At 40.7% G+C, this 16,707-nt stretch overlaps 1 protein-coding gene across 6 annotated transcripts in view; it reads right to left on the bottom strand.

The window, feature by feature from the left end:
• xrcc4 (X-ray repair complementing defective repair in Chinese hamster cells 4) overlaps window positions 1-16,707 on the bottom strand; it is a 678,103-nt gene that overhangs the window by 185,482 nt on the left and 475,914 nt on the right. For all 6 annotated transcript variants that reach the window (XM_068029637.1, XM_068029638.1, XM_068029635.1 and 3 more), the window contains one exon: window positions 3,979-4,114. In XM_068029637.1, the coding sequence (XP_067885738.1) occupies window positions 3,979-4,114 (136 nt within the window). The remainder of the gene's footprint in view (window positions 1-3,978; window positions 4,115-16,707) is intronic.

Here is a 16,707-nt window from a genome sequence, read left to right as displayed (position 1 = left end):
TATCCATCAAAGTACTTCTACGGAGACCCTGACTGGTATTGTACTGGTTAAGTTGCCCAAGGGTGGCCAGGAGATACCCCCGAATCACAAATTAGAACAGCTTGTAAAAGAAGCTCATGACAGTATAGGTCAGGCACATCGTGGTGCCCGAACAACATTCTGTAAATTGACTCATTTATATTGGTGGTCAGGCATGCTTAAAGCCTGTAAAACATATGTGGCAAATTGTGAGCTATGTAATTTGATCAACAAATCATCACTCATTAAACCGCCACCATTGGCTCCTGGGAAGCCGAATAAATTAATGGAGTTTTCTTTGTTGATTTCATTGGACCACTACCCGCATCAATGGGGCATAAATATGTTCTCATTTGTGTTGGTGCCTGCACTTCTTTCTCTGGCTGGTCCCCACAAAAATTGTTTCAGAAACCACACTTGTCAATGCTATTACTGACATTATTACTGTAGCTGGTGCACCCAAAATCCTATACTCTGACACTCTGATCAAGGCGGAGCCTTTGTTTCCAAGGTTTTCAAAGACTATTGTGTGCAAAGGGGGATTGGGTTAGAGCACAACACACCACGTAATCCGCAGTCAGTGGAACTGGTGAAACGTAAAAACCAGGAAGTAAAAAAAGCTATTGACCAAACTGTTGAGAATCAGAGGGAATAAGTGGGCCGCCATCATTCTGGAAGTACAGTTATCACTAAATAATGTGCCCATGTGCGCATCAGGGACAGTGTTCCCTAGAACACCGTATTATTTAATGTATGGTGTTGAAATGCATACACCACTTACTCGTGGTTCTTTTATTGCCTCTACGCTTTCTGACTCCTTGACTCGACAGCAACAATTAGATTTGAAACCTAGGCCCAACCATCTTCAGCTGCTTCATCAATGACCTTCCTTCAATCATTAGGTCAGAAGTGGGGATGTTCACTGATGATTGCACAATGTTCAACACCATTCGCGACTCCTCAGATACTGAAGCAGTCCGTGTAGAAATGCAGCAAGACCTGGACAATATCCAGGCTTGGGCTGATAAGTGGCAAGTAACATTCGCGCCACACAAGTGCCAGGCAATGACCATCTCCAACAAGAGAGAATCTAACCATCTCCCCTTGACATTCAACAGCATTACCATCGCATTACTATCAACATCCTAGGGGCTTCCATTGACCAGAAACTGAACTGGAGGAGCCATATAAACACTGTGGCTACAAGAGCAGGTCAGAGACTAGGAATCCTGCAGCGAGTATCTCATCTCCTGACTCCCCAAAGCCTGTCTACCATCTACAAGGCACAAGTCAGGAGTGTGATGGAATACTCTCCACTTGCCTGGATGGGTGCAGCTCCAACAGCACTCAAGAAACTCAACACCATCCAGGACAAAGCAGCCCGCTTGATTGGCACCCCATCCACAAACATTCACTCCCTCCACCACCGATGCACAGTGGCAGCAGTGTGTGCCATCTACAAGATGCACTGCAGCAACGCACCAAGGCTCCTTAGATAGCACCTTCCAAACCCGCGACCTCTACCAACTAGAAGGACAAGGGCAGCAAATGCTTGGGAACACCACCAACTTTCCCGTCCAAGTCACACACCATCCTGACTTGGAACTGTATCGTCGTTCCTTCACTGTCGCTGGGTCAAAATCCTGGAACTCCCTTCCTAACAGCACTGTGGGTGTACCTGCCTCATATGGACTGCAGCGGTTCAAGAAGGCAGCTCACCACCACCTTCTCAAGGGCAATTAGGGATGGGCAATAAATGGTGGCCTAGGCAGTGATGCCCACATCCCATGAATGAATTTTAAAAAAAGGTAGCTGATCAAATTCCTGAAACTGATCAGAGGATCAGAGAGAAGAATAGACAAAAACAGGTAAGTAACAAAGCTTGGCAACCTGTAACCGGGGAGTGAGTTCAGGAGAGAAAGTTTGAACAGAAACCTGGTTTGAGACCTAAGGGGAAGAAACCTGTTAAAATACATTCTGTTATTAATGAAAGAACAGTCAAAATATTTGCTAACCAGCCAAATGGCAAGCACTCTTTTAAAATTGTCTCTGCAGACGACCTGAAGAGGTGGCCTGAAGGGTACTGGCATGGACGAACAGTACAAGGTGCAGTCGTACACTGTCTTTCAGGATGCAGCCTGGAGGATGGCATCAGAAACGGCACTAATCGAACTTAAACCCACTGCGTCAATAAATGTTCCTCACCCACGCAGGACCCTCACAGCGCCTCAAAGGTTGGTTTCATAGGGAACCATACTCCGCGCAACGAGCGGTAAAGTCACAACGACAGAAGAAGGAAACAATGAGGGAATGGAATGACGTACTGCAGACTCTCAGTGATGGGACTTGCTCTTGTGTAAAGCAAGGATTAAGGTACTGCTAGATTCTTTTGTTAAAGATCTTCTGGATGCAAGCAGTGCATGTGACATGCCAGAGATGTCTTACTGCTTGAACACCTTACCCTATGCGATTTTTTGCAGAGAAGCAGGAATAAAACATTTTACTGCATTTGCCCTGAGTGACGTTTGGAGGGGAGGTAATGTAAATGATGTTCTTATTCATCGTAACATTGGAAGAGTGTGATGGCACTAAGGAGAACATGACAGAATGGCTTTTCTTTGTATTACCAAGTTAGCTTCTGATGGAATGTACACCTGTTATAAAGATACTCAGGTTCTGAATAACACTTCTATCCAGGTGACCTCAGAATTCCCTGATGTTAAGCTGTTTTCATTTTAAAACAACTCTCAGCGTCACTTGGCAGCACTTGTGGCAGAACCTGCCTCTGAAGGATTGGCCTTCACAGCCATCGGCAAAGGTGCACCAAGAGAAAACACCTCACCTAAATGGATTGTCTGCTGCATCTCCATCATCTTTCTTTATTCTAAGAAATCAATGTCTAATTCCCATTGGAGCTGTTTGGGTTAAGGACATTTCTTTGTGGTAACTAGCTACTTGTTCCAAATGGAATAGGGTGCCCTTACTACAGCAATCTGTCAGTGAAATCCTTTTTTTCCTAGTCTGGCTGAGGGACTATTATAGTCAGAGGCTGAAGTAGTGAATGGGGATGGAATGGGCCAATTTATCACCATTTATTATTTTTAACCAATAAAACTGCATTGTCAATTTTTAATGATCTGGAGGCGCAGTCAATGAAAAAGTATATAATATCTATGAAGAACTGCATACCTCACTAAATGAAAATGAAGAATTGTTCCTTTACTGATACAAAAAACAGGTTTAGGTAAGTAGAAATTTTAAGTAACTCTCCCCACCTCCCACACCCCGAGCTCTAATTATGATAAACTCCTAAAACACAAGCAACCACTTTGTTGTTCCAAAAATTGTTTGTTCTTCCTTTTTATGTATCAGAATCAGATTTCACAGGATTCATTTTTAATCCTGAAATTTTAGTGTAAGTAAAATAAAAATATAATTAATATATACTGAGCTAAAGCAAACTAATGCCTTCAGGATCATCTTAAAATCCAGTCGCAAGAATGTCTGAATATTCCATGTTAAATTCACACACATCTTCAAATTGATCGCATACAGAACAAGAAGCCAGTGAATATCAGAAAGATGGTAATCTTTGCCGTTGAAATTCTAAAGGAACACAGTTGCTTCCCAGTAAGCTGCTAATTAGTTTAAGCCACACCATTTTGAGTAATGTTCACTATCACTGTTTTACAACATTAATTTACATAACCAATTAACTCACTTTTGATTCTAACTGACCCATGCAATTAGTTTACACACCAAAAAGACTGTATAACATTTCAGCCATGAAACAAAACTGTGTGGTATTAATATACATATGCTTAACGTGTTTGTATGACATCATTGTCCACTTTTTTTTAATGGTGGTGTTAAGCATTCTCATGCTAATGGCTCACAGTTTCATTTCAAAGCCTCAATTCACATATGAAAAAACACTTTATCTCCTCAGAAAACTCTCACCTCTTTTCAGGAGAACCTTTTGGGGTCTGTGCCACTATATTCTTCTGTTGTGGCTGCCGATGCCGTCGCTTTCGACTTGGTGCTATGTCAACCACATCATGTAGGTCGCTATCAATGGGATCGCTCTGGGGTGGAACTGAGAAGGATCGGACAGAAATGTAATGAATATCTACACTTTTTCCATTTGCAAGTCAAATGGTCTGAACTACTGATCTCAAACTTAGAACAACAAATTTAACATATTGGCCATAATAAAAACAGAAAATGCTGGAAATACTCAGCAGGTTTGGCAGTATCAGTGGAGCGAGAAACAGAGTTAACATGTATTAACATATAGGCCACTTGGTTGAATCACAGTAAGGCATATACCCTGATAGTATCAATGTGGAAAGAACTAAAATTAATTAAAAATGCTTTCCTAAACATTTAAAAACGTCTCCCATTGGCCAATCAAAGCCTCCCTCAAACTGATGATACTACATAGGCTGGATAGATAGCTATATAGCTAACATAACAACATAACTCAAGGGCAATTAGGGATGGGCAATAGCATGGCATAGCCAGCGATGATCACATCCCATGAATGAATAAAAAAAAACAAAGTATGCAATTCTACCTTGCTCTCTAAACCATCTTTCAGAACCTGCACTGAGCATTTCTCATCTCTCCTTCACCAGGGTTTAATCCATTTGAAAATTTGCACTGTGCTATGTGGCAATTCCATACTTTAATTAAGTAGGGAAAAAGTTACTTCAGAACCTTAATTTATCTTGTGGCTTTCCTTGTTTCCTGGTCAACTTTGTTGGAAGCAAAGGTTATTGAATTTAGAAGTTTGCATGTTTGCACAAAGAATTATTTGTTGTTGACCAGGAGTAAAGCAGGAAACAATGAAGGGGAATTGTCAGTAGTTCAAGGGAAATAGCCCACGAGTCAAAATCCTGGAACACCATCCCGAACAGCGCTATGGGTGTACATACATTATATGGACTGCAACGGTTCAAGAAGGTGGCTCATCACCACCTTCTCAAGGGCACTTAGGGTCAGGCAATAAATGCTGTCTTTGCCAACTACATCCACATCCCACGAACAACTGCAAGTGCTGGTATCTCAAACCATAATAAAGGCCATAAAAACTTTGAGCTTTATAAGTAGCAGCATAGAGTACAAGAATAAGAAATTATGGCTTCATACAAAACATTCATTAGGCCACAGTTAGAGCATGATGTGCAGTTTTGGGGGGAAAACCTGGGCCAAATGGCCTCCTGTGCTGCAAACTTCCAAGCCCAACGACACCAGCAAACCTCTCCATGACAATATTGGTCCCAGCCATGTTGAGGTCCAGCTTGTACAGGTCCCACCTCCTACAGAATTGGTTCCAATGCTCCATGAACCTAAAGCCCTCCCTACTGCACCATTTCTCCAGTAAGGCGTTCATCTGCATAATCCTCCTATTCTGTGTTCACTAATGTGTGGCACCAGGAGTAATCCAGAGGTAACAAACTTTGATGTCCTGCCTATTAACTTCTTTCCTAGCTCTCTAAAATCTACCTGCAGGACATCATCCCTCTTTCCACCTATGTCGATAGTACTGATATGGACCACAACCTTTGGTTGTTCACCCTCCCCCCTTAGAATGCTAGCAGCCATAGTGACATCCTTGAACCTGGCACCAGGGAGACCTTCTAATCCTGGGAGCACGCAAGCAGCTGCAGAAATGCCTATCTGTTCTCCTAACTAACCCCCTATCACCATTGTCTTTCTGACCTTCCTCCTCCCCCACCGTACAGCTGAACCACCCCTGGTGCCGTGGACTTGGTTGTGGTTGTACTCCCCACAGGAACCATCAATCTCACCAGTAGGTATTCTGGTTAGAGAGCAAGATGCATTTAGGGGACTCCTCCAAAACTGTTCCTTTCAATACTGACTGTAATTTCAGACCAGCTTGGGAACCAATATAGAGGCATCTGGATGCAGGTAGGGACACTACTTACTGACCACTTTGCACTGTTTAGTATGCCATGAAAAATATGCAGAAAGAAACTGACACAAAACAGGTGTTCACTGTATAATCCTGCTGTTACCAACCTGCATTACAACTGCACTTAATGAAGATTTACTGGGGACATGCACAGAAGCAGTTAGCACTTATGGTAAGGACTACAAAAGTTTTACGTTATGGAGGTTCCGGTTTCAGAACAATGAAGGGTCACTACTTGCTGGGTTCTTTCCCTGGCCAATGCCTGGCTTATATTGGCTATAAAACCACTGCTTATTTGGTTTTGCTAAAAATAAGACAAAGTTAATTTCTCAGAAATTGGTCCAGTATTTCTTTCTAGCCAAAGACTTTAGTTGATAAATAAAGGAAGCTGCTACAGAAGACCATCAGCTTATAGAAATGATAATGTAATTATGAATTTTGAAAAAAAAAGTTATAACAATGGAATGCTAGTGCAAAATATGGTCAAGTGGACACAGACATTCAAAACTGAATCATCTCATGAAGCTGGTTAGAATAATTGAGTGCAGTTAAAATTGTTCAAATAGTTCCATGTTATTTCTTCTTTTGGAAAATTTAACACAGCTTTGGATTTATCCTGAATTGCAGATTGATGGAAACTGATGACTGATGCGCCTTGTCTGGAAGGAGTTGTTTATTACAATTTTACTCAGCCATGAAAATTAACTATAAATGACTACCTTTTTAAAAAATCATTTTTAACATCTTTAAAGTATAGGGTTTCATTTGCAGATTGGTTTGGGATTCCATGGGTAACTTAGTTAATTATTGAGCTGCAAACCATTTATTAATTTTGTAATCAATCTTTCTTTCTTTCTTTCCTTCCAATGGTTACTAACACTTTTGATAGGATCAACTGAGATATGTCAGCCAATTTGCCCTTTGTGAGGTTATGTTGTGGCTTGTGTCGGAAATTGTACTGTTAGCAGAATGAAGCCAGAGACACCTGGAGAGCTGCATCAAACAAAAGCTGCAATTTTCCTCTTAATTACTCTATACATCAATACACTCTAACTTTTACCCCCAGGGTCTCCAGTCATGTACCCAGACCAACTCAAAAGCTGCATTCACATGGGAAACTCATCCTCCCCCATCAATGTTTGCTTTCATGTTATAAGAGAATGAATTTCATGCCAAAGGATTGGAGAGAAAAAAATAATATGGTGGAAGAAAGGAAATGTCAGGAAAGTTATAAGCATATACAGCATGGATAGGGAGGGGTTTACATTTTGCCATAAATATAGAATTGCACAGTACAAAGTATAGAAAAGCTCGACTAATTTCACACAGCTGCTATTTATGCCATGAATTAACAGGTTGTGTAAACCAGATGACTGTTTATTGGCTTCTTTATTTTTATTATTTTGCATTGAAGCATTCTGGTACTATTGCACATTAATACAGCTAATGCTGGTAATTTGTCTAGGTTATTTGGCTTTTAAGTGCTTCCTTCTGAACAGAAACAACTCAGCCTTGTACCAGTGGCACAACCTGCATCGCAGAAGCAATTGTAATGAGTTCCATTTAATCTTCACTTACATGCAGTAACAATTTTCAAGTTGACGCAATTAGCTAATTATTACTTTTGTTCCCTCCCCATTATCTTCATTTTGCTCCTCCTTAATTCTGTTTCTAAGTAGTTGACTAGTTGTACATGTGACTTGGGATAGGTTACCCTTCCCATTTCCTTCCTCGTTGAGAATAAGTGCTGGATGTTTGTTCAGTTCCCATTCCTGATTATAACCGAAATAGGGAAGGCCCAGATTTTGCAGTAGTAATGACAGCAAAACTGTCAGCATTCACCATCATTACCCCTCTGAAGCTGACAGCAACTCTGGAGTCTGCACATACGCAGTTAAATGCCAAAATCTAGAAGTTGCTGTCAGTGATTCTAGTTTCTCCATAGGGTCCACTCTTGAAGTACCCCACTGCAATAAATCTGAAATCAGTGATCTGACAAGAACTTGCCCTTTTACCCTATTCGTCTCACTGTAAAAACTCTTGAAAAAGTTACACTTGTTAATGAGGTGCAATTAGCTTTTTGAACAGTGTACTAAGTTCATAATTAGTGTTAAACAGTCTCACTGGCCCTGAAAAACTAATTTTATATTCATAGGCTGTCAAATTTCTCCATTATGATAAAACAAATCCACATTTTAAAAAATATTTATTTTTCAAAAGTTTATGATATTTCAGCTTCTACCTTAATCCCATGTGTATGCCCTAATCATATATTTTGCTCTCTATAAAATTTAATTAAAGGTGATGGATAATCAGTACTTTTAACTTCCTGGTTTGCCGTCTGTGAGAATGCTTCAATGTGATTGGCTACTTATCTGCTTGATGACATCATTGTTGCCTGGAGATCCCCTTGCCTTAGCGCCAGATTCAAATTAATGTCGGGAAAGGGGAAATTGAGGCCAGCAGCGAAGCGAGGTTGTAGGCAGCTGCCTTGTGGACTGCAAAACCCTAGTCGAAGTGTCTGAAGTGTCTTTGGTGCTTCTCCCTGATTTTACAGATGAGTTCAGAGACGTGCTGCTTGAAAAAGGTAGCTTATGAAACTTCTATTGATTTAGCAATGACTCAGTTGGTAGCACTCTTGTCTTTGACTCAGATGGTTGTGAGTTCAAGTCCCACTCCAGGACTTGAGCATAACAATCTAGGCTGCCTCTGCAGTGCAGCATGACACTCCAGTGCAGTACTGACAGAGCACTGCACTGTTGCAGGTGACATCTTTCAACTGAGACAATAAACGAAGGCCCCATCTGCCCTCCCAGGGGGAGTAAAAGATTCCAAGACACTATTTCAAAGAAGAGCAGGAGAGTTATCCCCTATGGTCTGGCCAATATTTCTCTCTCAATCAACAGCACAAAAAACAGATGAGCTAGTCATTATCACATTGCTGTTTGTAGGAGCTTGCTGTGCGTAAACTGACTTAGATGCTTTTTACATTACAACAATGACTGCACTTCATAAGCACTTCATTGGCTCTAAAGCACTTTGGGATATCCAGTGGTCGTGAAAGGCGCTATATAAATGGAAATCATTCTATTTTTCTCCCTGTAATATGACTATACGAATGGCTGCTGATGTGTGGAAAAAATAATTTATAATACAAAGTGTGTTCCTGTTCTTAACTGTCACAGAAAAACGGAAACTCCCCAGTGGCTTAAGTTGGTTTAAACAGCAAGTAGCTACCTGACTTATACAGAAGAAGAAGAACAATGTATTGGAGTCAACCTCCTGCATGCAATACCTTCAACAAGAGATCAACATTTTCAGATGTGAGGAAAAAAAATTCGGAGAAAGGGAGGATGAAGGAGAAGAAAAAATAATTGAGTGCACAACACAGCAAGGACAGTGGCTTGTATTCAATAGAATTATAGAATTGCCCATGGACCATGCTCTGGAACATGGAGTTTGGCAAGTCTTGCAATCTATGTTATAAAATGAAATTTATCTTTGTTTCTAGATCCTGGCTGTTGCAGCTGTTAGAAACTAAAGACAGCAGTGGACAAGATCACAAACTTATCAATACCAATAGCACTGAGGGGGTAAAACGCTAACACAGATTGAAGCAGAGCAAAATGTTTTTCCCGGTGGTTTTTGTTTAGCTCCAATTTCTATGTAGAAATTTCTATAGGGTATTGCAACTTTAAAAGCAACCATATCATCACATAGCACTGTGATAGAAAATATTTTGCAGGATCAAACAACAAGGGTACACTGAACTTTACAACTTCAATAGACAACCAGGGTTGTAAAGTAATAAACACAGGTATTAGAGCACCAAAAGGAAACAGAATACTTGACAGGCATAGAAAATCCCACCTTGAATTGCACTGTGACCAGGGAAAAATCTAAATGCCATTTGTTAAAGCCAGCCTTTTTTAAATTAGCTGGTGACCATGTTCTTGACAGAGATTACATTCTGAGTCCTTTTTATGTAGGAGATGCCAGAGTGTCAAAACGAACTTCCCTGTATCACACAGTGACCAAATGTCCATTATCGACTTAAGGCGAAGGTTGAAAAATAGCTTGACCACTGCAATTCAGGGGATTCATAGTTTCTCTGACAAGCACTGCAGTGACCCGCAAAATATCACAGGTCACACAAGAGCTGTACTCTGATTCCTGCATGGCAACCATGGCACTTACTTTTGAAAGGACCCAAAGGACTCTCAAGGTTAGTTACCCTAAGCATGCATTTGCTCTGACCCTTACTCTGGTGGAAAAATCCAGCACTTTTTTTAAATCCATGAAATAGAACCAGTAACAAATAACTAATCTAAATGAAGATTTTTTTTTCTTGATTTGTTAGTAGGGAGAAAAGAACCCTGAGCTTTCTTCACAGCAAAATACGTTTTACTGACAGAAAACATAAGATCCAGACTTAGATTTATGCTGCATGTGTTTGTGCAAAGAATGTGAAAACTAAAATATTACAAATTATGTTATCTGGACATTTTATTCAACATTCAATCACTTAAACTGCATGTTGCGTGAACAGAATATTAAAATGGGATAACGGAGATTGTGAGACTGCATCCTGAGTGAATTATAAAGGTCTTCCTTGCAGATGGAATACATTTTATTTGGCTCAGTCCCTATTTAGCATCTTTTAATTATTATAGGTGCTCTTACACTGGTCTGTTTTTGATGGTTCTGTCTAGAGAAGAGTGTGAAGTCCATAAACACCAATTGGTCTTTTATTTTTATAGCTGGGTGCCAGTGATGCTGGGCTCTGGTGTGGAATATAGAGTTCTGGTTCTCTGTATTTATTTTGGGAAGCCACCTCACTGAACTATTCAACCACTTTTTATGGTGCATTTATACCATGGAGTGCAATCAACGGGGGGAGGCCCCATGCATTGGTTATGTACAACAGTTCCATAAATTAATTAATCGCCATACATTATTTTACCAGTTTGCAAACATTATAGCCATATTTGATAAAGCTATCCACATCACAAATTGCAAAACATTCTCTGAACATTTTCTTTTAAAAATACAAATGATGTTTGTCCTCAAACTCAACGACTATCACTTAATTCTGTAATTTAACAGTTACTGCTTTGACTGGATTGCAAAAGCAATTGGAGTTTACAAAATATTTAAGAAAAGAGAGTCTGAATTTGTGTGATCCTATTTTAAATCCAGCAAATGCTGTATAGGTCAATAAAAGTAAATTGTCTTTCACAGCCATACAGTTAAAATGCATTCTGTGCCAGGTAGTGACATGTTAATTGCTGATGGTGACATGAGGATTGACAGCGTGAACAAGAAAGCGTATTGTCACTCACACCATAAAATAATTTCACTCCCCTTTTAAGTGCTAATAGAATAATTATGCTGCCAGCAGAGCTGAAACATGGCATCTCCACCTCCTTTTCTTTGTACAATGCTTTAAATGCATAGGAAGCATTTTGTTAACACACCCACCTACATATTATTCTCCAATGGAGGATTTTATGGGAAAATTAGTTTAAAACAAAGACGTTGTCAGTCTGGCTTCCTTTATTGCTATCTTTGCCTGGAGAGTCCCCCATACCATAAAATGTCTCTTTTAAGACAGAGGCTCCTTGTCTGGTAGTGTTTTAATCAGATGCACTTATTTATCCCAAAGACCATTTATACTGAGCACTGTGTATTAGACATCAAAGCCTGTAAATCTAAGAAATCAAATAAATCAGGTACCAAATTAATGATTACCCCCACATTAACATTTCAGTTAAAGTACATGAAACATTGAAATAAAAATTAATGCACCATAGAGTTAGTTACTGAAACTGGCAGCTCTATTTAGCAACTTGTTATTTAATTATCATTTTTAAAACGTTGCCAAGGAGTAAACTGAATGATTAGAGTTGTATTTTATAGCATGACTGATGTGTTACAAGACACTGAAAAGCCTCAAAAGTCCAATGTTATTGTTTCCACGGACATTATTTAAGCAACATTGGACACACAAGCTTTATGGATCGCCATTGAAGCTTTAGCTGTTTGAAGGATGAGGCCCCCGAAGAACACCTTCAATTAAGCAGCCAAGCTGTGCCTCCTATTGTGCAATAGTAAATTGCTTATCCATACTTCCAATTCTACTTCAGTTTACATAATTGAAAAGTTCTTCTTTAAAGGAATATAGGTTTTTATCTCCTCGTTTGTGTTTTTGTTTTAATTCTTCTGTTTTTTGATACAGGCTACTGTGGTTTTGAAGTAAAGCAAAAAGAAAGAATGCAAATTTATATAGCACCTTTCACGACCACAGGACATCCCAAAGCACTTTACTGCCAATTAAGTACTTTTAAAGTGTAGTCACTGTTGTATTGTAGGAAATGCAGCCAATTTGCCTATCTTTTCATTTAGGCATTAGTTGAGCAATAAATATTGGCCAGGGCACTGAGAGGACTTCCCTGCTCTTCAAATAGTACCATGTTATCGTTTACACATTAGAGAGCAGATGTTTAACATCTCATCCGAAATATGGCACCTCTAACAGTGTAGCACTCCTGCAGTAGTGCACTGAAGTGCCAACCTAGATTATGGGCTCAAATCTCTGGCTTGGAGGTGTGACTGCTGGTGCTGAGGCAAAGCTAACAGACAAACAAAAACATTGGCAAAAATTTTAATTAAAAAATATTTCTTAGTAACACACTGTTTTAAAGCAATGGAACAGTTTCACTCGGGTATAGGTGTGATGTGGATGTTGTTGGTTGTGTTAGACATTTGTCATTTTCACTTGCCATCAATTGAAAATTGAGGGTGTCACATTATCAATCAGGTTGTTGCATGAAATTATTGTGTTTTTCAAAAACTTTTTCCCTTATCTTTCTTGGAAATTCCCATGCAACGCATCTTTGCCAGTTTGGACAGCATCTACTTTCAGTCCTCAAGTATTCCTGTATCTGTTGCTGAGGTCCCGTAGCGACTGGAAACGCAAGATATTGGGGACTGTAAAGATAAACTACATCCTACCATTCTGGGGTGTAGCATAATGGGGATATAAGACACAAGTTACATTTGAGGTTAATTGAATAATTCTATTATTTTAATTTATTCATTCATGGGATGTGGGTATCGTTGGCAAGGCCAGCAACTGTTGCCCATTCCTAACGGCCCTTGAGAAGGCGATGAGCCGCATTCGTGAACCGCTGCAGTCAGTGTGGTGCAAGTACTCACAGTGTTGTTAGGTAGGGAGTTCTGGGGTTTTGACCCAGCGATGATGAAGAAACAGCGATATATTTCCGAGTCAGGATGGTTTGTGACTTTGAGGTGAACTTGAATATGGTGGTGTTCCCATGCACCTGCTGCCCTTGTTCTGCTGGCTGGTCGAGATTGTGGGTTTCAGAGGTGCTGTCAAAGGAGTTTTGGCGGGTTGCTGCACTGCACCTTGTGGATGGTATACACTGCAGCCACTGTGTGCTAGTTCTGGCAGTAGTGAGTGTTTAATTGAGGTTGTGAATGGGGTGCCAATCAAATGGGCTGCTTTGTCTTGGAAGGTGTCAAGTTTCTTGAGTGTTGTTGGAGCTGCACTCATCCAGGCAAGTGCAGAATGTTCCATCACACTCCTGACATGTGCCTTGTAGATGGTGAAAAGGCTTTGAGGAATCAGGAGGCGAGTTATTCACCATAGCCTCTGACCTGCTCTTGTTGCCACAGTATTTATGTGGCTCGTCCAGATAAGTTTCTGATCCATGGTGAACCCCAGGATATCGATGATGGAGGATTCGACAATTCACCCTTTTGATTAAGTAGCGTCAATCACAGAATCGTTACAGCACAGAAGGAGACCACTCGGCCCATCGTGCCCGCACTGGCTCTCTGAAAGAGCAACTCCCTCAATTCCATTCCCCTGCCTTCTGCGCCTAACCCTGCACATTCTTCCTTTTCATATAACTGTCTAATTCCCTTTTGAATGCTTCTATTGAACCTGTCTCCATCACGTTCTCAGGCAGCGCATTCCAGACCTTAACCACTCGCTGCATGAAAAAACATGAATTTATGAAAGGGAAATCGTGTTTGCCAAATAACACACAAGAAGTTATTACACAAAATTAGTAGTCATGGGATTGGCATGGAGTGAGGATTAGTTAATGGACATAAACTGACAGTAGAAATAAACAGGACATTTTTGGGTTGGCAGGCTTTAACTAGCTGGGTACCGCAAGGATCGGTACTTGGGCCTCAGATATTTAAAATCAATAATAATGACTTAGATGAGGGGACTGAGTGTAATTCATCCATGTTTGCTGATAATACAAAGTTATGTGGGAAAATAAGCAGTGAGGAGGCCACAGAGAGGCTGCAGAGGGATACAGACAGGTAGGATGAGTGGGCAAGAACAATGGTGGATGAAATACAATGTGGCGAAGTGTGAAGTTATCCACTTTGGTATAAAAAAATGAAAAAGCAGAATCTTTTTTGAATGATGAGAGACTGGGAAAACATTTGCATTCAGAGGGACCTGGACGCCCTGTACATTAATAACAGAAAGTTAACATGCAGGTACAACAAGTAATTAGGAAGGCAAATGGTATGTTAGCTTTTGTTAGAAAGGGATTGGAGTATAACAGTAAAGAGGTCTTACCACAATTACACAGGGCACAGGGTGAGGCCACACCTGGAGTGCTGTGTGCAGTTCTGGTCTCCTTACCTAAGAGGACACACTTTGCCCTAGAGGGAGTGCAACAAAGGTTCACTAGATTGCTCCTGGGATGAAGGACTGCCTTAATAGGAGAGATTGAATAGACTAGCCCCATATTCCCTAGAGTTTAGAAAAATGAGAGGTGATCTAATCGAAACATATAACATTTTTAAGAGGTTTGACAGGGTGGATGCTGAGAAAATGTTTCCCCTGGCTGGGGGATCTAGAACACGGGGTCACAATCTCAGAATAAGGGGTCAGCCTTTAAGGACTGAGATGAGGAGAAATTTCTTCACTCAAAGGGTTGTGAATATTTGGAATTCTCTACCTCAAAGAGCTATAGATGCTCAGTTGTTGGGTATATTCCAGACCGAGGGCAACAGATTGTTGGGGACGAAGCAAATTAAAGGATATGGGGATAGTGCAGGAAGGCAGAGTTGACAAAGATCAGCCATGATCGTTTCGAATGGCGGTGCAGGATCAAAGGGCCAAATGGCCTAGTCCTTGCTGCTATTTCTTATGAATGTCAAGGGGAGATGGTGAGCCTCTCTCTTGTTGGAGCTATTCAGTCTCTCTCTTGTTGGATATGGTCATTGCCTGTCACTTGTGTGGCACCAAGTTACTTGCCACTTATCAGCCCAAGCATGAATGTTCCCCAGGTCTTACTGCATACAGGTATGGACTGCTTCATTATCTGAGGAGTTACAAATGGAACTGAACACTGTACAATCATCAACAGACATCCCTATTTCTTACCTTATGATAGAGGGAAAGTCATTGGTGAAGCAGCTGGAGATTGTTGGGTCCAGGACACTGCACTGAGGAACTCCTCTCAAACAATAATGCCAATAGTATTCAATATTATAAATTAGGCTATTAGTTTTGGAGGCATTAAAATATATTATAAATTGTTACGACCATGTGAGAAGGGGTCTGGGGGGGTTCCCTCTCAGCCTTTGCCTGGTCTAACCGTAACAGGGTTTAATTTTAAAAACACCATGTTTTTGCTCCCGCTTAGTGAATCTTTGTTCACTGATTTCCAATTGTAAGCCAAAGAAATCAATAAGACAGGTTTTCTTAGATTTAAACAAGAAAGGTGGAAGTTTATTAATCTTAAGCTCTAATTCGGGGAACGGCTACGAATATGCAACACGACCACGCTAGCATGCATACGCGATAAACACACACGCAGATAGAGACAGAAAAAGTAGAGAGAATAAAGGGGAAAAATTTGAGGCAATAGCTGGATTGTAGTTACAGTCCTTTGAGTTTGATGTTGAGTCTTTGGCTGCCGGTAAGTCTGGTGTTCGTTGGGGCCCAGTTAACACTTTAACTTGTTTTGATGTAGGAGTCTTTTCTCTCTTGAGGTTTACGTGTCTTCAGTGGGTCCGGAGGCTTGTGAGAAAGTGAGAGCGAGCCAACCAGAAGAGAGGCTCTCTTGTTCCAGGTTCGGTTACAATCTGTAGTCCGCCTTCAAACTGTCCTGTGAGCACAATTCAAAGCTCCAAGTTGGCCAGCAGGTTAGTCATGTGACTAACTGTTTAAACAAACTCCTGTGTTTGTGGATTTCAAAACTCTCGGTGGGGGGGTGGGGGGTGGTGTAGTGCTGCCTCTTACATCGACAAGACGTGGATCACCATTGCCCAGATCAATCTCTGTTAATTGAGTCAGTGAGCAATTCTTTTGTCTCTCCAAGCACTGTCTCTTAAAATGCAAATGTCTTCCAGCCAAATGTCTGGTGATCTCTTTTTAAACAAGTCATTTCTTCACTCCAGCAACAGTTTAAAATTAATGTTTATATGACAAAATTAATATGCCTCATTCTTGGCAGGTGGGGGTCTTCATGACAAAATGTTACATAGGGCATTTGGATGATGCAGCAGAATAGATATGTGCCCTTCCCCTCTGGTACCTGGGTTGAAATTCATCCCAAGATGAAAGTCTCCCCTCTCTGTTGACAGTAAAGATACTATGGGAAATGAGTTTGGATGGCACTAACCCAATTCCTGGTTCTCACTCAGACAGGTGTGGGAAATTTGTACATGCTCTACTGGTGAGTAAAGTTATG

This window comes from Heterodontus francisci, chromosome 4, assembly GCF_036365525.1.
Source record: "Heterodontus francisci isolate sHetFra1 chromosome 4, sHetFra1.hap1, whole genome shotgun sequence".
Lineage (NCBI taxonomy): Eukaryota > Metazoa > Chordata > Chondrichthyes > Heterodontiformes > Heterodontidae > Heterodontus > Heterodontus francisci.
The sequence above is the reverse complement of the archived record's forward strand: the minus strand, read 5'-3'. Positions and strand labels throughout refer to the sequence as shown.